Source organism: Gallinula chloropus (assembly GCF_964237585.1).
Source record: "Gallinula chloropus genome assembly, chromosome: 29".
NCBI classification, from domain to species: domain Eukaryota; kingdom Metazoa; phylum Chordata; class Aves; order Gruiformes; family Rallidae; genus Gallinula; species Gallinula chloropus.
The window spans coordinates 1,516,976-1,538,576 of record NC_140114.1 but is presented as its reverse complement, the minus strand read 5'-3'; the positions used below and the strand labels follow the sequence as shown (position 1 = coordinate 1,538,576).

The following is a 21,601-nucleotide window of genomic DNA, read 5'->3' as shown; positions in this document are numbered from 1 at the left end:
ACCCCACACTGTACATTTCAAGTCTCTGGGATGAGGACAGAGCCTCCACAACCAGCAACTCTGGGATCTTCCTTCTCTGGAGATACTCCAGACCCATCTGGATGCCAACCTGTCCTAGGGACCCTGCTTTGGCAAGGGGTTGGACTTGATGGGCTCTGGAGGTCCCTTCCAACCCCTGTGATCCTGTGATTCCATGACCTTGCTGCCAGACTCCAACCTGAGTTCTGCAGGGAGGAGAGCAGAGCTCCACCTTACAGAAGCTCGGGCAGTCCCTGGTCCAGGCCTTTCCAGAGGGTAAATCCTCCCCTGGAGCAGCCCCGTTCTCAGACAACAGCCCTGTAATTATCCACATGTCCTAATTAAACTCAAGTCATCTTCTAAGCAGCAGCTTCACACTTGATATCCAGAAGCAAAATCACACAGGGTGGGGGGCAGGGGGTGTTAAACACCTGACTAAAGTGGGAGCAGGAGGATATTTCAGTAACTGTTGATTACGAATTGACACATCAAAACTGCAACATCAGGGCTGAGCTGGTGTGATGTCTGAGGACAGGGGAGGACACAGACATCACTTCAGGGAGAGGTTCTGGCATTTTTGGCCCATGTTTTCAAGGTCTTTTCCCTCCCCCTTGCACCCTCCCAGCTCTTTTAATAACAATATTGCTACTGACCATGTCTCAGCGATCACCCAGCGCTCTGTAACGCTGTCGTTTTGAGTGTTGCTGGTTCTGTCCTGCTCATGGCTGGGTGGTTGTTCCCAGCTCTGGCCCACTGAGTCACTTTTCCCCATGGCAATATTTCTTGGGTACCTTTGATATATCCTGCAACCACAGTAAACAATGATAGCCCTGCTACTGGGAACACTGAACTGGGAAAGCCAATCATCTCAGCGCCAGGATGTGATCAACCCTTTGGGTGCCAAAAAGGGCTGTGGTGGGTCAGCCCCAAGCAGTTGCTGAGCACCACATGCTGCTCACTCAGAGGCACAGAGCTTTAGGAGGTGGAAGGGTCCTCAAAAGATCATCTAGTCCAACCCTCTGCCAGAGGAGAAGCACCCAGAGTGAATCCCCCAGCCTCTTCTCACAAGGAAGGGGTCCCACTCCCTCCATCACCTCAGTAGCCCCATGCTGGGCTCTTCCAAGGAGTTTCCTGTCCTTCTGGAGCTGAGGGGCCCAGAACTGGACACATTATTCCAGGTGGGGTCTCATCAGGGCAGAGCAGATGGGGAGAAGGACCTCTCCTGACCTCCTAACCACCACAAAGCAAAGGGCTGATCGATTGATTGATCAGCAATGGGGCTCTCTGGCTCAAATCCAGAGCAGAACCACTTCTGCCTTACTCCAGTTTCGTGCCTTCCACACGCTGCCCTGGCAAACCCAGTCCCTGAGCTCAAGCCCAACACTCAGATAGTTCTGTGCTGGCAGGATGGAGAGTGAAAAGGCAGGAACAGGGATTTCTGAAGAAGCAGAGCATCTCCTCACTCTGGGGATGCTGTGCCCTGAACGTCACTTGGGAGGGGATGCCTCATCCCCCAGCCCCTTCCCAGGGAATCTCCCCACTCCCCTCTGTTGTTTCTAAGAGCTCAGTCTCCTTTTTTTTTGGCAGCAAATCCCTTTTCCAAAGCCACCCAGTCGCTTTTCCCCTCCCGGGAAGTTTGCTGGTGACCTGTAACACAGCCAGGAACAGGAGCTGGGAGGTGGAGAAGGGGACACAGAGCCGGATCTGATCGCGTCTACACACACACACACACACCCCCCCCCATCCAGCCGCATCGCCAGCGAGTCAGAAACAAAGAAAGAAAGAAAAAAAAACCCTTTCCAACCAAAAAAAAAACCCCAATCGCCAAAAAAAAAAAAAAGCAGCCCACCCCACCCCTTTGTGGGCTGCGATTCGCCCTTCATTGTGAAGCCCAGACGTCATCCGGCACGGCTATAGATGGAGCTCGGGAGCCCAGGCCAAGGCAGCGCAAAGCCGCGGCAGAGCTCGGTGATGGTGGTGGCGGTGCCGGCTGGCGAGGGGGGGGGATGCGCTGTGTGTCGGGCTGAGGATGTTGGGCTCCATGTAACGCTGTGAGCCGCCAAGGGTGAAGAGGGAGAGGGAGAGACAGAGACAGAGACACAGAGAGAGAGAGAGAGGAGGTACCCTGTGTGTTTCCCCCTCGAGAAGAGGCCGCCGGGAGATATTCCAGCCTCTCCCCCCCCCTCCCCTTTCCCCTTCCCTCTCCCTCCCCTCCCCAAGCTCCCTCCAGCGCAGCGAGTCCAAGGAATGATGAAAAAAAATCATTCTGCAAAAAGGGTGAGTGGAATGGGGTCGGGTTTGGGGGGTGAGGGGAATGGGGCCGGGTTTGGGGGGTGAGGGGAATGGGGCCGGGTTTGGGGGGGAGGAAAATGGGGTCGGGTTTTGGGGGAAGGGGAATGGGGTCTGGTTTTGGGGGAAGGGGAATGGGGTCGGCTGTTGGGGTGAGAGGGGGAAGCACCTGGATGTTCTGGGAAGGGGGAGGCTTGTCTCTTCATTTCCAGTCATTCCCTTTGCCTCCAGTTCCCTCCCCACCCTCACCTCGCATTAAAAAAACAAATCAACCCCCAACACCCCCCCCCCCAAAAAAAACCCACCCAGCTGGCTCCAAACAAACCCAACCCCAGCACCCATCTCTCCCCTCTCCTTCCTTCCCCCCCCCCAACCCCATCACCCCACGTTCCCCAGGAGACACCCCACGTCCTGTAGCTCAGGCAGTATTCACCACAAGGCAACGATAAACCACGGAGCCACCATCTCTCCACCCGTCACCCCATCCACGCGCCCGCTGCGCCCAGCGACCTTATCCCCAGGGATGGAGAACCCTTAACTATAAACCCAGCACAGATTTCACCCCCAGGATTAATTATTCCTAATAAACTCCCCCAAAAAAAATACAGGGGGTTTTGCTTCATGAAAGAAAAGCAGCTAGTTTCAATTCTCCCCCTCCTCTTCCTCTTTCGGCGGGCGAAGGCTCGCTGTGTGAGGCCAGTGGCAGCCTTTCTTATATAATAACCCTGGCTCTGGTTTTTGCATCGTCCCCTCAGCATTATTGCTGATGTTGTTTTGTATCCACAGCAGAAAAATCCACAGTGAATTAAGGAAAAGTAGCTGGGTCCCAGTTTGGGTGGCGAGAGGGGCCGGAGGGAGGGGGGAGGCGAAAGTTGGGCAAAGAGAGAGGAGGAAGGGGGAGAAGAGGAGTGTAAAAGGAAGAATAATTCCATTTTCTTCCCCCCACACACCCTGTTTTCTTCCCTTTTTCTTTGTGTTAGGGGCACCAGGATGGAAACCAGCAATCTGTGCAGCCAGAGAAGGTCGGCTGGGTGCGGAAATTTTGTGGGAAAGGGATTTTTAGAGAAATCTGGAAAAACCGTTACGTGGTTCTGAAGGGAGATCAGCTTTACATCTCGGAGAAGGAGGTAGGATCGGTTTCATTTTTCCTTTCCCATCCCCCCCTTTCCTTCCCTTTGCATATGAAAAGCAAAACACAGAGCAGCTTCTCAGCCTTTCCCCACCTCCATCACCCCGCTTGGCTTGAGGAGGGGGTTTCTTTGGGGTGAGGGGGGCTTCTCTCCTCCCTGAGTCAGCACCAGTTAAACCTGGGGTGATGTGTCAGCTCCAACAGCGACTCTCCCAGACGGCTCTGACTGGGAGACATTTTTTTCCCCAGCACTGGACACATGAAAGGATTCACTTAGCCAGAGTTAAAGCCCTCATCCTTCTTTCCTGCAATGCCAGCTTCCTTCTGCGCCTGTCCTCTGGCATTAAGTTCCACAGCAGGCTTGTTCCCAGCCTCTGCACCTCTCTGTTTGGAAATAACTGCAGGCTCCCTTATCTCTTGTGTTTTTATCCACCGCCCCCCATCATCCCCATCCCTTCTCCAAACCACACACTGCCAGGGAAAAGTAACCACAGCTTCAAGACCCTGTTGAAAACCGTGTCCCTTCTCCTCCCCCCTCGTCTCGGCGCTCGACATCGTCTGGGGTTTGGGGTTTAATGTGGTGTTTACATTAGATTTAATTGGATGTGACTATCAGGCTGAGCGGTGCAGGCTGGGATCCGGCTGTCCTCGCACAGCCTCCTTCCCCAACCCCCTCCCTCCTTGAGTTTTTTGTCTTGATAAATTCATCAGAAGAAATCCCCAGGCAACAGCACTCCTCCCTCCCCTGATCACCCTGACCCCTCGCTGGCACCCACCAGACGCGGTGCAGGGGGGGGTTGGAGGCTGGCTGCTGTCAGGACAGGGTGTTTGGGGTTAAAAACAACAGACCTGGGTCCGGATGTTGGTGTGTTTCCTCCCAGAAGTGGAGTTTATTCTCCGATGGGTGTTGTGGTTCAGCTGCCTGGCCTGGCTTTGTCAGTTCAGGAGCTGCAGAGATAACAGAGCTCTGAGCACAATTTGATTTCCAGGCTAATGGAATCACAGGGCATAGCAAAGTGCAGATGGATCAGGGGCTGTTAGAGCACAGAAATGGCCTGAAAGCTCCAGTTGTGCGTTGCTGTGTGGTGGCATTTCACAGCTTGCTCCTATCCCACCTCTTGGCTGCTCCAGAATTGGGAGTTGAGGCAAAAAGACACAGGAAGAGAAAGATTAGAGACAAGAAACAACACTTCATGTCTCAAGGAGACATGAAACCTGTGGGCAGTCTATAGGTACATTCATGGATGGGTGAAGTTGGAGGAAAGGATGGATGTGAGAGGTACATGGTGAGTGGTGCAGAACTCCTCTGGCTTGTGGTTCCTCCAAATTTTTCCAGTAGCTGTGCAGACTGTCCAGTGTTTTACTTCTTAGCAGCAGGCCCACTCGTCTTGTGTGACTCTTATAAGCAGGTCACATAACTCCAGGGCCATGAAGTGGAGTTTGGAAACTGCTAGAGAGACAGATTCTACAGCTGGAAGGATTTTACCTGCTGCCTCCTGTTCTCCCAGTCTAGGTCAATGGTTGTTCTGTACTGGGGCACCAATTCACGGCAGCACCACAGCGTGTGCTTGAGCTTAAGCCCAGGTAACAGGGATTGAACTGGAACTTGTCATTTTTGAGCCAGGACCTGGAAGAGAAAGGCATTGTGAGGCAGGTCCTAATGACAGGGGAGCTGCCTGCTTGGATCAGACTGTAGTGGCTGTGCTGACACAGTCAGAGCTGCTGGGAATGGACTGGGAGCTGGCTGGATTGGGTGGCTCTGTAATGGTGAATTCACTGCAGGCTGGGTGAATGTGTAACAGTGTCAGTGGGATGTCAGGAAGGTTCAGTTATCAGTGACAGGACCAAGTAGTGCTGTAGCTTCCAGCTGCGTTAGCAGGGAGGTTGTGTCCATGGGTTTGGGGGGAGTTGGAGACAGACACAGGACCTTCTCAGGGTCCCTCCTGTCAACTGGGAAAGGAACCACGGGAATGCGGAGAGGGAGAAACTTGGTCTGGCTGAAGCACAGGCTAGTTCTGGGCACAGAACAGTTGCTGGGAGCTGCAGTTTTCAGGGAGCATGCCTGTATTCCCTCATGGAGCAGTGGGGGGATGGAACCCGCGGTGCCCGTGCGGCTGAAGCAGCGCTGTGGCTCTACGTGTACGTCTGCCTGTGTGGAAGCCCATAAATAACACGCGGCGCCGACCGCCTGTGTCTTTATATGGAAGAATCTGTGGCTGAGCAGAAATGCAGTTACAGAGGTAACATCTGGCCCTGTGCACGAGCCAAAGGGTCTCTGTGCGCCTGCGAGGAGGGAGGATACACCCCTGGCACCGCGGCGGCGTCTCCAGGGGCCTCAGTTACACGAGGTGGCTTCAGGCACCCGGCACATGTTACGTGCTCTGCCCATGGGGTGAGCACGCGTGAGAGCGCGTGGATGGAGCCACTGGCTGTGGTTTGGGCCTTTCTGAGATGCTCTGTTCACAGCAGATGGGTCTTTTAAGCTTTATCTCATAGTAAAACCAGCCCCTCACGTGCTGAGATGTGAGATCTGCCCCTGGGGAAGCCCGTAGCCAGCACTCCCTCCTGCCCCCAGCTCTTCACGGGCATTTCAGAGCTCAAGGATCCCTCTGCACGCTTCCTTTCCTGGCAGCAGGTGCCCACAGCTCCTATAAATAGCTTAATAAATTGGGATTTGTCAGGCAGAACAGGATGGAGTTTCTGTTGGGGTTTGGTGGGGTTTGGAGTGTTTTTCACACATCAGATTATGTCCAGTGGAGAAAATGGAGCCACTGCTGGGTTGTGCTGATGAGTCGTGCGAGAGGCTCTTTGCTGCTCTGGAGAAAGGCCTCTCTGCTTGTAACCCCCCTCCACCCCAGCTGCTGCCTGATGGGACAGGCACTGGATGCAGCCAGAAAGAGAATGAAATAGTGGAGATGTGAATAGAAAACTCCTGTGGGAACAGCACTGGCCAGGTTGAATCTCAGCCTGATCTCTGCAGTGATGGGAGAAGAGACTCAATTGTCTGTTTCCATAAAAGATCAAAGTCCTCCTCTGCTATAAATGATTCTTTTCTCCATCAAAGCCAGGGGAGCAACGTGGATTTGGTGGATGGAGCTTATGAGTTAACTCCCATATTAACCTTGGTGTTTCTTGTCAGCTCCTCTTAAGCTCAGCGGCTGCTCTCCAAGGAAAGGCTGGTGGTTTGGTGGGGAAGGCAGGACTCCCAGCATCTCTTAGTCAGGTCAGAGTGCTGCAGAAGAAGGGGTTAAGTACCAGGATCCTGGATGCTACACTCAGTCCTGCCACATGCTCACTTGATGAATTCAAACCAGCCATACATTTACTTTTGCCTGAATTTCTCCATCTGGAAAGCTGGGCTAATAATAGTCATCTCCCTAAGGCACAAGGTGCCTGGGAAGGGGAATTGTATGTCAAGCACTGAGGGATCCCTCGGGAAAGATGTTGGCTCAGGGCAGGAAATGGTGATGCATGAAGACAATGCAGAGCAGTGAAACTGCCTGGAGCTGAGCACCAGTTTGGTATCTGGAAGGGCAAAAGCAAGAAGTTTCCATAAAGCTTCTTCAGTACTGGGCTTGGAGGTGAGAAACCAGCCCCATTTATTCATGTTAGGAGATGTGAACGTGCTGATGGAAGCCTGGGCTTTCTCCCTGTCAGAGACCAAGTCTGCAAAGAGAGGAATTATTTTCTACACACAGCTGATAGACCTGGAAAATGCAAACAGGGCTTTGAGTTATGTCCTGTGAAACCTGCTCTAACACCTAGAGCTGATAGCTCTTCCAGGCTTGCACCAAAATGGGAGCTAAGGCTTACAGACCTTGCTCAGGTGGGGACACGGAGCCTGCACAGCCATCTGTGCCCCTGCTGCAAGCTGAACTCTGTGAACTTATGCAAAAAAACCCACCAAAAAACAACAAACCCATCAAAAAAAAAAAAACCCCACCTTTCATTATTTTCATTATTTAGCATTTGATCATCAGCCAAAAGCAAGCATTTGGGGCAGAAACACAAGAGGAGGTGTGCTGAAGTGAGCTGAGCTCTGCTAAAACACCTTCTGAGTATCAGTTCTGCATTCTTTGCCCTTGCTCTCCTCCACACCGGTTCCTTTCACCCCCACCCCTTTCAAGTTTCTGGTAATTGTTCTCTAGTTTCTAGCCCAGCTTTTGTTATTGCTTTGCACTTGGGAGTAGCAGTCAGCCTAACGCAGACACAGCTGGGCTCCCACCACTTCCTGTCAGGAAGCCCAGGGCTGTCCAGACAGCAATGAACGGACTCTGTGATGACGAGATGTTAATGAGGAAATGCTTCTTGGGGCTTCCTTAAGCCTTTTCTTGTTTGCTACCAAAAGCAGCGACTCAATTAGCACAAGAGCACTTGAAAAGTAGTCTGTTCTCCCTCCTCATTTGTTACGGCACCATCAAACGCTGCGTATCTCTGGCTGGCAGGAGCGTGAGCGCGGTGTGTACGCTCTGAAAGCAGTGTCTGGGGTTCACATACGTGGTTCATGTATGTAATGAAGCCTGCAAAGTACTTGTGCTGCTCAGGTGCTTGGTGCTGGGAGGACACTTTGTGCACCTGGGGTTGGACTTGATGATCTCTAGAGGTCCCTTCCAATCCCTAAATTTTCTGTGCATGTGCCCTCGGTGAATTCCTCTCTGGCTCTGTGTCATGCCTATGCTGGAGCAGCTCCCCTACGGAGAGAGGCTGAGGGAGCTGGGCTGGGTCAGCCTGGAGAAGAGAAGGCTGTGGGGGGACCTCATTGCAGCCCCCTCAGTCCCTGAAGGGAGCAGAGGAACAGGAGGGGAATCAGCTTGTTAAAGGGTGGATAATGGCAGGACAAGGGGATGGAGTGAGGCTGGAGGAGGGAAGGGTGAGATGAGTGATTAGGGGGAAGTTCTGTGCAGAGAGAGTGGTGAGGGGCTGGAAGGGGCTACCCAGAGAGGGGGTGGGTGCCCCATCCCTGGGGGTGTTCAAGGCCAGGTTGTCTGGGGCCCTGGGCAACCTTGTGTAGCTCCAGGCCTGGAGGCTGGTGGTGGCCTGCCTGTGGCAGGGGAGTTGGAGCTCTGTGATCCTTGGGGTCCCTTCCAACCCAGATCAGTTTGGGATTCTATGATTCTATAGGGTTTGCAGGTGGGCAAAATGTGTTTGGGTCCCTTGTGCTCAACACACACAAGGTGTTGAACAGAGCTGTGCACTTACACACAGGTTTAGGGACAGTGGGAACGCTGTCGGTTTGGTACGTAACCCCTTGGCTTTTGGCTACACAAGAACAGTCTGTGAGCGCGCGGCTGGAGCCATACCTCTGCTCTTCTTCCTCTTCTTCCTCTTTCAAGCCATCCTTTCTCCTTCCACTGTCATTCTGCTGCTCAGCCAAGCTCTGTTCTACCCAAGTTTCAGCACAGGGAGTTTTGGTCTGTCTCAATGGGACCATCCTGCCCAACCAGAGAGAGGGTCAAAGAATGATGTGCAGCCTGACTCCCCTTCCAGGCGACGGGTGAGGCAGCACGGCCTTGGGATCAGGGTGTAGCTGGGGCAGAGAAGAGCTGGTTCCAGTTGATTCTGAGAGAGCTGTGGTTCTGGTAGCCTTGGCTGATGACTCTCTAGGGCAATGGACTGGAGTAGACAGTGACTTTCTGTGAAGACACAGTGTGAGGACGGGGGGCAGTTGCTTGGAGCACCGCTGTCTGTGTTCCACCAAGGTCCAGGGGCTCTGGACCCAGTGTCCTGCTGTTTGGTGACACAAACACACTATCTGTGTCCCTGTCTTCTCTCAACGCATGCACTTTAACTGGAGAAGGGAAGGACCATCAGCAGTGTCTGATGTGCTCTTGTGTTCTGTGGGTCTCTCTTACTATAGTCACTGAAGCACTCCCAGTGCTCCCTGTATCACTTCTGCTAGTTCCCTTGTAGACCAGAACCACACAGTTACCTCAAGAAGGAGCCAGCAGTGGGACAGGACATTAAACTCAGGTGTCCCCGTCACCTGCTGCTCCCTGGCACGGCTGGAGCCGGTGCTGCACACGTGTGGATTCCCTCCTTGGCCACAGCCTGCTTTTAGCTAAGCTCTGCAGAAATATCTGTCCCTTGGTAGAGGAAGTGAAACTTCAGTCTTGGCTTCAGAAGGGAAACGCTGCTGGTGCCGTCCCAGCCACTGCCCATGTTTGGATATTCAGTTTCTTGTTTCACCCTGAGCCTCATCATGACCCTTGAACGTCTCGTGGATCCGTTACACTCCCTGTCTCGTGATTTTCTGCACCTTCCCCATTTACTTTGAGCATGTCACATCCCAACAGGGAGCTGCTCAGGCAAATCTCCACTGAAAGAGTCTGAGGGCAACTGCAGGACTTTGCGGGGTGACTGAGTGATCCCCTATCCTGGTCTAGCCCTAGAACACAGCCCTGATCTGTGTCACGGAGGTTTGGGAGTTGTCCCAGGCGACAGCTTGATGAGGGAGGAAGTTTTAGCTCTGTGTCAGCAGGACATCCAGGGGGCAGTTAATTTAAACCCCGTTAGGGATCCTCCCGCTGTCAGAGTGCTGCGAAGGCCTGTTGGCACAGGAGGAAACACAAGCATGAGTGGCTGCAAGGCTGGAAATGAGCCCTACAGGGCTTTGAGGGAAGGTTCTTTGGGTACCATGGCTTCTGTTCTGACCCTCTACGTGTCCTGCGGGTGCCCAGAGCCGGGGTGGCTGGCAGGGAGCCGGCGTGGCTGGCAGGGACCCGGGGTGGCTGGCAGGGAGCTGGGGTGGCTGGCAGGGACCCGGGGTGGCTGGCAGGGAGCCGGGTGGCTGGCGTCCCCGCGGGCTGGGCTGGCTGGGGCAGCAGCTGCGGGGGTGAGGCGTGTGAGGAATGCAGCTCCCCTCCTTGAACCTTCGCAAGGCGCCAGCAATGTCAGGCTCAGCAATGTCAGGCTCAGCAATGTCAGCCTCAGCAATGTCAGCCTCAGCACGTCTGGCCGCGACTGCCGGCCCAGATTAGCCAGTGGCTGCAGTGGAGCTGCAGCCCAAGGGGGCAGCTGCCACGGGGGGGTGGGGCAGGGACTGTCTGCTAATGCCTTCACTGATGGGAGACACCTCGGGTTCCTTCTCTATGCCTCAGTTTCCCTTCCCCACTTAGAGTGTGGAAGCGTTTCTGGGAGCACAAGGAGGAGCCAGGTTGAACTCCAGGATAAGAAATTGTTTTGTCCACCTGGGGTGGCCACAAGACAGAGCCCAGCCAGCAGCCAGCAGCCAGCCACGGCAGCAACTGCCAGGATTTATTTACCTTAATCCCTTCAATCCAGAGCTTCCCTGCAGGGAAGGAGCACAGGGCCTACCTGCCCACAAGGCTCTGAGATCCGTAGGCTCGCTGCACGCCAGGCACTCAGCAGCTGGGAGGAAGGAAAGACCTGCTGGCCTCCTCCCAGCTAGGAATGATTTTGCCAAAGCCAACCATCCAGGCCTCTCCCTTCCTTGTACATTAAGCCAAGCAGTCCCTGAATCAAACTACTGGGTGACAGACCTTGAGAAAGGCTGGTGAAAGTAGCAGGATCCAAAAACTCCCCACATCTGCAGAGTCCCAGTGGCTTCTCAGGAACGTGTGCAAACCTGGATGCGCCGCCCCAGACTGGGAAGCTTCTTCTTGACTCCCTGGAAGTAGAGAAGAAAAACTGTCAGGCTCTGTAGAGTTTGTTTAAGCCATCTTCCCTGCAAGTTAGAGAGCAAGAGACACCTTGGGGTGGGAAACCAGGCTGAAGACTTGGTTTTAGAGATGTTCAGCCTTTCCCAGAACTCACACCTTTTCTTTAGGTTTGGCTTTTTGCTTTTTTCTTTCTTTTCTCTAATAGAGGATGGGCTGCATGACCATCCTTAGCCTCTGAGCACCCATCCTCTCCAGCCTCTGAGCTCTCCTGAAATTCATGCCCACCTCCTCCCTCTTTTTGGCCTCAGTAGCCTGCCACAGAGGACAAAAGAGCCGGCTGGTACCTCTGAAGTTTGCTTTTCACCTTCCTTCTCTCTGGTTTCACTGTGTACACACTGAATGCACTGTTACTTTGCTCTGCTGCTAACTCCTCTGCCTGCGTGGCTCAGTGTGGGAGAGAGGGGGTGACAGGGGTAGGTCCTCACACCCCATGAAATCCCTGCCACAGCCTCACTGCAGTCGAGCCCCATTCAGGCTGATGCTGAGACCCCTTCCCACCACCAAGGCAGAACAAAAGCCAGGTTCAGATGACTCTTTATGTCCTCGTTATGCTGCGCACTGCAAGGCTGCATATGAGTGGGAACCCTCTCATTTCCTCCCTGCCTGCAGCTCTGGCTGAAGGGCTTGTCACTCTGAGTCTTCTGAAGGACTAGCTACACCCTATGGGTCTTTATCTGAACTGATTCCCCCCACCCCACCCTTTCTGAAGCCTCCTGTAGATATTCCTGGAGGCAAGATATTTGTGTCCCAGCTCCCCTGAGTGTCTGAGAAAGGAGGGAAGGGCTGGGGAAGTCCCAGTGACCTACATGAGCAAACATCTGGAGTAAGGGCTCCTTGTCTCACAGCTGGGGAGCTCAGAAGGGATCAGCTTTTCCTGCTGAGAATGAAATGGGCGGGATTCAGCCAAGATTCTTGGAAAGAGGTGGATTGCTGGATGATACTGGGAAGAGATAAAAGCCGATTAGAAATGCACAGGGAGGATACATAGAGAGACAGACACTGTCTGTGAGAGACATTTCCCTATCTGCTCATAATTGTCCATGTTTGGTGGCTGGTTTTGTGAGGAGAAATGAGGAATAGCTTCCAGGGCTTCAAGAACAGCTGCATACAGTGTCTGCCTCTGAATTCCCAAAGATGACCTCAGGGGACTGAAGGAAGAAGGGAAGATGGGGAACTGCTGCCATTGCACAAGGCCAGATGGTCGATTTATCTGTGTCTCTGGCTAGAAAGGTGGTTACAGCATTTTAATCGGCCTCTTTGTTTTAATTCTATTGAAAAAAAAATCCTGGGGAATTCCTCCAGTGCTTCCCAAAACTAGGGAGGAGCAGTGAATGTGGGGGAGGCCTTTCAGGAAATCCAAGAAGTAAGAGCTCAGCTCTGTCTGTCTCTCCAGCACCCGAGTGCCTCCAACCCACATCAGACCCAGCCTGCAGTGACCCCAGCTGGAGCTGGGATAAGCAGATGGATGGGGATTTGAGCTCACCAGGGTTCTGTCCTTAGTGGACACACAAAACCCAGTTCTCTCCCATCTTGGTTACCCACATTCCTTGTGTTTATCATGGAAAGAGTAGAGCTGCCCCACTGTAGGAGTGGGATGTGAGGACAGTACCTTACAACCAGCCATGGGAGGGAAGGTTGTACAAAAGCAAAGGGGAGCAGGCAGAAGGCAGGCTGTGTCTTCTCAGCGTGTCCCCTGAGTGATGGCACCTTCCAGTCAGTCTGCCTGTCTGTCAGGACAGTACCAAGAACCTTGGCTTCCTCCCCAGCTGAGCTGCAGCCTTTGTGACCCTGTCAGGTCTTTAATTGAAGCCTGTGGGATCTTTATGGCCTGCTGTGTGCCTGTCACACCACAGCTAATGCAGAGAGCCTTGGGGAACAGACCTGGGAAAAGCAAGATCTTGTAAAAGCTGCAAAGTGGCAACTCAGAAGGTCTCTAAAGGGCAACCAAGAAGTGTTTCCATCAGTGATGGCCAATGCCTAGCACCCTTATCCTTCTGGGAACCATCCCTGAGTGCCCAGGTTGCCAAAGGTCCCCAGGGGCCAGGCCAGGCACCCAGCAGATAAAGCCAAACCCTGGATGAATTCTGCCCATGGCCCCTCAGCAGGGATGGGGCTCGGCAGCGGGGGAGAGCGGCACAGGCAGCGTGTCAGTAATCTGGGACTGGATGTGCTTCATCCACCCCCCAAATCAGCTGTCAGCACAGGCATTGGTAATACCAGCAGGTTAAAAATAGGAAGTGCTAATCTTTATCCCTCCAACTTTTGTTGTGCTGTCTCCAGAAAAGCAACAAGCGTTAATATGATTGCCCCTTTCCATCAGCAGCTGAAAGTCCACCTCCTCCCAGCATCTCCTGCCTCCGCACCAACCTCCTCCGAGCAGACAGGGGCTCTTCTTGCTGCTGGAGTGAATCCTTTTCATTTTGAGGGTTCATCAGCACACACATGCTGTGTCTGATCACCCCTGCATCTCAGCTCAGCCTAGCCCAGTGACTTTGGGGGTGGAAGAGGCAGTGAAGTCCCAAAGGAACCCAGAGCAAAGCAGGAATTCACCTAGGAGAGTGTGATTTTGCCAATTGTGCTTCTAAACATGTCCCCCTCCTTCCAGAACAGACTCAAGTCACAACTATCACGTTAAAAATCTCTGCTTTCCCCCTCAACACACACCCCAAACTCAAGTAGAGCATTCCCCAGCTAACAGAGTTACTACTGTGCTCGAGTCTTAAGGCTCTTGCACAGCGTTTCATGACCACACAGCATAGCAGAGGCCCCAGCACCCACTGGGTGCATCAGGAGCTGCAGTGCAGAGAGCAGCTCCAGCCAGGCACCCCAGAGCAGAGCCCTCTTAACTGCCTCTCCATCTGACCTCCACAGGGTTGTAATTTGACTTTTGGGTTGTTTTTTTGGGGTTGGTTTTTTTTTGCAGGTAAAAGATGAAAAAAACATACAGGAAATGTTTGACCTGAGTGATTATGAGAAATGTGAAGAGCTCAGGAAGTCCAAAAGCAGAAGCAAAAAGAACCACAGCAAATTTACCCTCGCCCACTCCAGACAGCCTGGAAACACGGTACTGTTTGTCTCAAGCATGTGGTCAGCCTGAGGAAGTCATTAGCTCTTAGTGCTGCCTCTCAGTTACCTGCTCCAAGCCTGGGGATGTGATGCAGTAATTGGGGTGGGAGGGAACTAGATAAGCCTGAGGTGTTTAGGAGCCCAAATTGTGGCTTGTGGTTTAGAATATATGAATGTCCATCAAAAGACCTGCATGGGGATTCATCCCAGGAGTATTTTCTGCCTGTAGAAAGTTTGGGGGGGGGGGGGTACTGCTACCTAGGAGCAGCATCTTGCATGAGGTCTTGGTTGTCACTGCACAGAGCGAGCCAGTTGCTGGCTGCAAGCTGTGTGCACAGATGCACCCACCCACCCACAGCCACACGTGTGAGCTGGATTTACACTGTTCATCCTGACTCGTTTCAGCAGACCAAGCTCACCCGACCCACACTTCAGTAAGGGTTGTGTAACACCCTGAGATGAGAAAAGGAGGGGGGGAGGTGGAAAATGGAAGGTGGCTGCACTGTTCACAGGCATCCTGAGCAAGGGAGAGAATTGAGAACCCACTGTGGGGGCTAAAACTCATTTCTGCTGAGTATTTAGCTTTCAACCCCCTCCTAAGGGTCCTGGATCCCCTATACAGGCTGTATTTGCAGAACTGCTCTGCCCTCAGTGTGCATCTGACAGGTCAAAGGATGGAAAATCCATCTCCTCCTGAGGGGACCGACTGTAGCTGCCTGTCAGACAGACTCTGTCAGCGTCTGGGATGGTGACAGATAAATGGCATGTGAGCAGCAGACACACAGAACGGCTGCATCATCCTTTGACCAGGGCAGAACCTGGGATGGTGTGTGGGAAGGCAAAGAGGGGGATGGAGGAACTGCAGCCACTAGGAAAGTAAATATGGTACACAGCTTTTGGGTTGAAAAGCAGGGTGCTGTGAGGCATCGGGGTCTGCTCTGCAAAGGGCTGCCAAGAAGCAGAGGTGCTGCTGTGCAGGACTGGAGGCTCAGGTCTGCTTTGCTTCCTCACACTAAGGCAAGGAGGCTGGAAAGGCCATGTGGCTTTCCTGAAGGCATCTCTGGATGAGTTTAGTCACAGGCACTGACCTGAATTCCCTCTTTTGTAGGCACCAAATCTGATCTTCCTGGCTGTGAGTCCAGAAGAGAAGGAGTCCTGGATTAATGCCCTCAACTCTGCAATCACACGTGCTAAAAACCGCATCTTGGATGAGGTGAGCAGGACTCTGAGGGCCACCCCAGGCTCCTCAGTTTCAACTTTAACCTTGGGTGAAGATCTTAGATGGCTGGAGACAGCAGCAGTCCCCTCCTACCCCCTCCAGTGCCCTCCTATCCTCTCCATTTCCCATTTAACAGGAGTGCAGAGCCGTTGGGGTTTCACAGTCTGCACTCAAACACAACCCCCAGCACCCATGGAGAGGGCTCTTCCAAAAGTTTGAAGAGCTTGATCCTCTAGTGCAAATGAATTAAGGAATTAACTGAAAACCAATACAGTCCCATGCTATCTTCTGAGCACCATCTGTCACCCACAGGCAGGGACACCAACCTCCATGCCTGGAGCTACACAAGTTTGCCCAGGGCCCCAGCCAACCTGGCCTTGGACACCCCCAGGGACGGGGCACCCACCCCCTCTCTGGGCAGCCCCTTCCAGCCCCTCACCACTCTCTCTGGACAGAACTTCCCCCCAGTCTCTCCTCTCACCCTTCCCTCCTCCAGCTTCACCCCATCCCCCTTGTCCTGCCATTATCCACCCTTTAATAAGCTGATTCCCCTCCTGTTCCTCTGCTCCCTTCAGGGACTGGGAGGCTGCAGTGAGGTCCCCCCACAGCCTTCTCTTCTCCAGGCTGACCCAGCCCAGCTCCCTCAGCCTGTCTCCATAGGGGAGGTAAAAACATTCCCATTACAGAACTGCAGACTCTGTAGCTGAGTTCAGGACTCAGTGTTTGCATGCAGAGCACTCCGGCCACACAGCCGTTAGCGAAAGCCCCTGGCCCAGGGGTAGGTGGGAAAAGTTCACCCTCAGCAGCTGGTCAGGTCACAAGAGAAAGGGAATCCTGCAGGAATAAATGATCTGCTGCAATGCATCTGGCTGGTTACAGCTACAGAAAGGAGGAATGACTCACATTTCCTGGGTCCTCCCAGACATTCACCAGCCTTTGTCACCACTTCAGGTCACTGTGGAAGAGGACAGCTACCTCGCCCACCCAACACGTGACAGAGCGAAAATACAGCACTCCCGACGCCCTCCAACACGGGGACATTTGATGGCTGTGGTATGTATAACGAACCCCAGAGACCCACTTTGGGAAACCCCCCTTGGAACTATTTAGAACCACGTGCAGACCTGGTGTTTGAGCTCTGGCCTAAAGTGAAAATTGTCCTAAGACCTCTGGCTGTCCTGGGTAATCAGATCTAGTTCTCCGTTCTCGTAGACTGTTGCATTGTGCATCCCCTGTTTGCAAAGAGATAGCTTGCCACTGCTGCCACCTCTTTTCCTGATCATAGAATCATAGAATGGTCTGGGTTGGAAGGGACACCAAGGATCCCAGAGCTCCAACCCCCCTGCCACAGGCAGGGCCACCAACCTGATGCTGAAAACAAAATGCCCCTTCAGGTTCCTGATCAGAGTAGCCACACGACTGGGGAGCTCAGCCCTGGCTTAGCCCAGTCGCCTGTTCCTGTGACCACAGAGCTTTTTGTCTCCTCCTTCAGGCATCTACCTCAACCTCCGATGGCATGCTGACACTAGACCTGATCCAGGAGGAAGACGCCTCTCCAGAGGAGCACGGCACCTGCGAAGAGAGTTTCCGGGTGGATCTGGATAAGTCAGTGGCACATCTTACCGCTGGGCGCCGCCGCTCGGACTCGGAGAACGTCAAGTCATCGGAGAAAGGGCAGACAGGGAGCCTCCCAAGGAGGGAGGTGACCTCCTGGGAAAGATCTGGGCAGCGCAATGACTCTTTTGACAAAGGGACCATGTACACACCACAGGTCCCAAAAAAGCTCTCGCACTCAGAAAAGAATAAATGTGCCTCCATGGAAGAAATTCTGTCTCGCCGGGACTCTTCCACGCACCGGGCCGTGCTGAGGAGGGGGCTGGAGGCCCAGTTTGCCTCAGCAGAACCAGAGCAGCTGTCCCGGATACAAGAACTGGTTGCACTGAAACTGGAAAAAACTCAGGAACTGCTGACAGAGGTGAAGGGCTATGGGGAAGGCAAGAGAAAGACCAAGGATTCCACCACCAGCACCACCACCACCACCACCACCTCTTCTTCTTCTTCTTCATCATCTTCCAAGTCGGACTCTGAAAGGATCCTGCAGGAATCGGAGAGGTTGTTGGGGGAGGCTTCCTCCACCTGGAGCCAAGCCAAGAGGGTGCTGCAGGAGATCAAAGAGTTGAGGGACCTGTACAAACAGTTTGAACTGCAGCAGTCGGACTCGAAACCCAAACAGAGCTCACAGTCTCAGTACAGGAAGAGCATGATGTGAAGGCAAGCCTTGGGATTGGGAGGGAGGGACAGGGGAGGGTGGCCATTTGGTCTTTCTTTTTTTAATTATTATTATTTACAGTGTTCAAAAAGCGTGAAAAGGTGCCTGTTCTCACCCAAAATTGCTTCTCAAAGCTTGAACCCTTCCTTTCCTCCATCGCATCCCCTTAGGAAACAACCCCTGTGTTCCAATAAATTCAGTTAGAGTTTATACCTCCTTTTTTAAAGAGCACCCTTTGCACCACAGGCCCCCAACTTCTGTCACGCTGGGAGGAGGGAAGAAAGCACCACTTCCTAGAACATGGCCCTGCATGCCTGGAGCAGCACGTGCATACCAACGGGGACAGATGCTCTTGCGCTGTATAAGCCCTGGCTTTGCTGCTCTAACGTCTGAGCTGTATCCTTCATCACAGCTCCTTGAGTAAGAGTCTCGTCTCGTTCCCTCACTTGTCCTCTTGGAAATAAATGGCAAAAAAAAAAGCTGTCTGTCCCAGCCAATGCTTGGAAATCCCTGTTATCCAGGAGAACTGGCTTGAAGATGCTTGGAAGATGCTTGGAAGTTCAAGTTATTCAAGGCCAGGTTGGATGGGGCTCTGGGCAACCTTGTGTAGCTCCAGGCCTGGAGGTTGGTGGCCCTGCCTGTGGCAGGGGAGTTGGAGCTCTGTGACCCTTGGGGTCCCTTCCAACCCAGACCAGTCTGGGATTTTATGATAAGTTCAGGCTGAGCTCAAGTTTTAGGCGAGTCGTGAGAGGCGCTCGCTGGACTGCAGCTAGCGGGGCTCTGTCCTGGCACAGGTCCCTTCTGTGAACTCCTGGGGTCGGCTGCTGTTGTTCTTGTGGTACATATACAGCCCTCTGGAAAGGGGGGCAAGAGGTATGCAATCTGTGTTCAAACTAATCCTGTCTGTCCGTTGATGCTTTACAGAACCCCCTTGGCGCTGTGCAATGGGAGTTAGCAGCTCTATGTCTTCCTTTCTGTGCAAATAGAGGATCAAAGCCTTGAATTTTACAGACAGCCCATACGGGTTTGGGGGGGGGAGGGGGAGGTGGGGGTGTTTTCTGGCTTTTTCATTTTCATTTCTATTTTTCTTGTTCTTTTCCCCTTTTCTTTGAGCTGAGGGGAAATAGAAAAAATCCAAAAAGTAAGGGTTGGGTACAGGTGGCAGCCAGAAATTGAGAACCAAAAGTAGTTTGGGGAGGTTTGATTCTGTTCTCTCATGCTAGCCGGACTGCAGCACACAGTCCTTGCTCCTGGAAGATCAGAATCAGGCCTGCTGAAATGAAAGCTGAGCCTGTAAGAGAGCTCAGATACCTTCCTCTTGGTGATGCCAAGCACTTTGCTAAATAGGTGGCTCAATTTTCATGCCTTTGAGCAGAAAGACAAGAAAGGAGGATGTTAAGATGTCTCACAGGGCTTGAAGTACACCAGTGTGGTAACATCCAACTGTTTGGTTTTGGTTTTTTTTTAAAAAAAAGGAAACCTAATTCCCTTACCTACATTGCAAATAATCCCTGGAAATATTAAAACCAACAGAGTTACTTCCCAGCTGCAGTTGGTGTTGTCTATTTTCTTTTAAGGTTTGGCCTCCCTTGGAAAGGAGGTTGGTTACCAGCACTTGTGTCTGCTCAGCTTTACTATTCAGTCTCACGTTGCTGATGTGTTGTCACTGCAAAGAACGTTCTGTTTGGGGTCTTTGATTAGCCATTCTCCCATGTTCCTGGTAAAATTACCAGTAGAATCATTACCATTGGCACTAGGTTCCTGGAAATCCCTTGCAATGATCTTTTCTTTGCTCCCTACTCTAGCACAGTTAGTTCTCTGCCCACTCTTCAAGGACACTCATTCACCTAAGCTCTTGTCACAGAGCTTGTCCCAGGGTATCCTTGTCCCCTTCCAGCATTTTTTGTCCTTTTCAGGTTTTTTTCTTACCTTTTCTATGACTTGAAGGATCTGTTTGGATGCATCAGAGGGAAAACCATAATCCCTAGAAGAGATTGAAAAAGAATGCATGTCAGCTACTCTGACAAACCCCCTCCCCTTCAGCTCTTTGACTGAGAGAAGAAGAAAAATATGCAAATATTTTCCAGATGTGACATTCAGCATTCAAATTAAGACTTGTTTTCAAAATAAGAAAGCTAGTCTAAAAACCCAGAGGTTTGAACTGCACTCAGTTGGGAGAGATGTGTGCTGTGAGTGCCCTGCTGGACTGATGGCAAGCTGTAAGTGTGAAACTACACCCTATCCTGGCTGTAGCAGGGCCATTCAATGTGCTCAAGTCTTTCTTAAGCAACGAGGTGAATATAAAAACCTGTCTGATTACCAGGGTCAAGATACTGCTAGAGGCAGGGATGAGACACTGAGGCACCCAAAAGAGGAGGCTGGTTTTGTGTTAGACAGGGAACCCAGGGTGTCTTTATTTCACTGCTGCCTCCACAGGATTAGGAACTAAATCACATGTGATGGCTGGACACAGCGTTGCCATCGTTAGGTCCCTGACAGCCAGAAATAAGGGATGTGTTACACACTGAGCAGAAATACCAGCAAGTGAACTTGCCCTAGAAGATGTCCAGCTCTCCCACAGTTTGTGTCTTACCCCAGTCTCTTCTCCTCCACTCCTACAAAGATTTACTGGTTGGACATTTCCTTTCAGAATCCATTCCCTTTCAGAAAGCATCACTGCTGACAGGGCCCAGGGAAAGAGAATGACTAAAGACTAAAAAACCCCATGAGTTTTCAGAGTAGAAAACCTCTATTTTTCACTTGGGAATATTTTTGTACTGTAGAAAATAGGATTTTTTCCTTTAAAAAAGTCTCTCCAAGTCAAAATAAAACATTTTGCTTTACCAACTGCCCCCCTTACAAGAAGCCTGATAGGGTTTTTTTCCCCCCACGGGCAATTTTTACCTTGTTTTCATTCAAAACAAAATGCAATTCAACTTACAGAATTCTTCATAGGACAGAAATGCCAGGCACACACCAGAGCCAGAGCACAGGGCTCTGTGTGTTATTAAATCCTTCACAAAAATAGCTAGAAGCTGGAGGGGATCCTCCCCCTCTGCTCTGCCCTGCTCAGGCCCCACTGGAGTGTTGTGGCCAGGTCTGGGCTCCCTGGGATCAAACAGCCAGGGATCTCCTGGAGAGAGTCCAGAGGAGGGACAGAGATGCTGAAGGGCCTGGAGCATCTCCCCTGTGAGGAAAGGCTGAGGGAGCTGGGGCTGTTCAGCCTGGAGAGAAGATGACTAAGGGGGGATCTTATTACTGTTTATAAATATCTTAAGTATGGGATGCAGGGGGAATGGGCAGCCCCTTTTCAGTGTCTGTGGGGACAGGACAAGGGGCAATGGCTGCAAGTTGGAGCACAGGGAGTTCCACACCAACATGTGGAAGAACTTTTCCCCAGTGAGGGTGAGGGAGCCCTGGGACAGGCTGCCCAGGGGGTGTGGAGTCTCCTTCTCTGGAGAGATTCCAGACCTGTCTGTGTGACCTGTCCTAGGGACCCTGCTTTAGCAAGGGGTTGGACCTGATGAGCTCTGGAGGTCCCTTCCAACCCCTGTTATCCTGTGATTCTGTGATTCCTGCCCTAGGAGCCTCTGATTTGAGTCACTGCACGAATTGAAAGGATGGACATCTTCTCTCTCCCCTTCTAATTCTAGATTCCATCCCTCTTTTTCTTCTCTTTCATTTTAAATTTTGCCAAGTTCTCCCCTCTGTCAATCCAGCTGCTAGGATTAGAGACAAAAAAAAGCCAATTATGTGCAAGAATGGCATGTGTATGGCAAACATGCCAGTCACAGCAGCACGGCTGCTCCTTCCCTTCTCCAGCACGGCTTCCCCCCTGCAGACCTCCACTGCTGGAGGGAACCTTCCCAAGGGCAGGGAGAAAGGGGTTGAGCCTTCTTCCTCACACTGATCAGTTAACAACAGTTTATGCA

The 21,601-nt window shown here is 52.3% G+C and overlaps 1 protein-coding gene across 1 annotated transcript; it reads left to right on the top strand.

Moving 5' to 3' along the window:
* Positions 1-2,015: 2,015 nt before the first annotated feature.
* On the top strand, positions 2,016-18,501 carry PLEKHO1 (pleckstrin homology domain containing O1). The gene is made up of 7 exons (XM_084276885.1): positions 2,016-2,295; positions 3,288-3,434; positions 14,039-14,179; positions 15,290-15,394; positions 16,352-16,453; positions 16,893-17,671; positions 17,916-18,501. The coding sequence occupies exons 1-6, from the start codon at positions 2,266-2,268 to the stop codon at positions 17,667-17,669; spliced, it is 1,302 nt and encodes a 433-aa protein (XP_084133011.1). The 5' UTR covers positions 2,016-2,265; the 3' UTR covers positions 17,670-17,671; positions 17,916-18,501.
* The last annotated feature ends 3,100 nt before the right edge of the window (positions 18,502-21,601 follow it).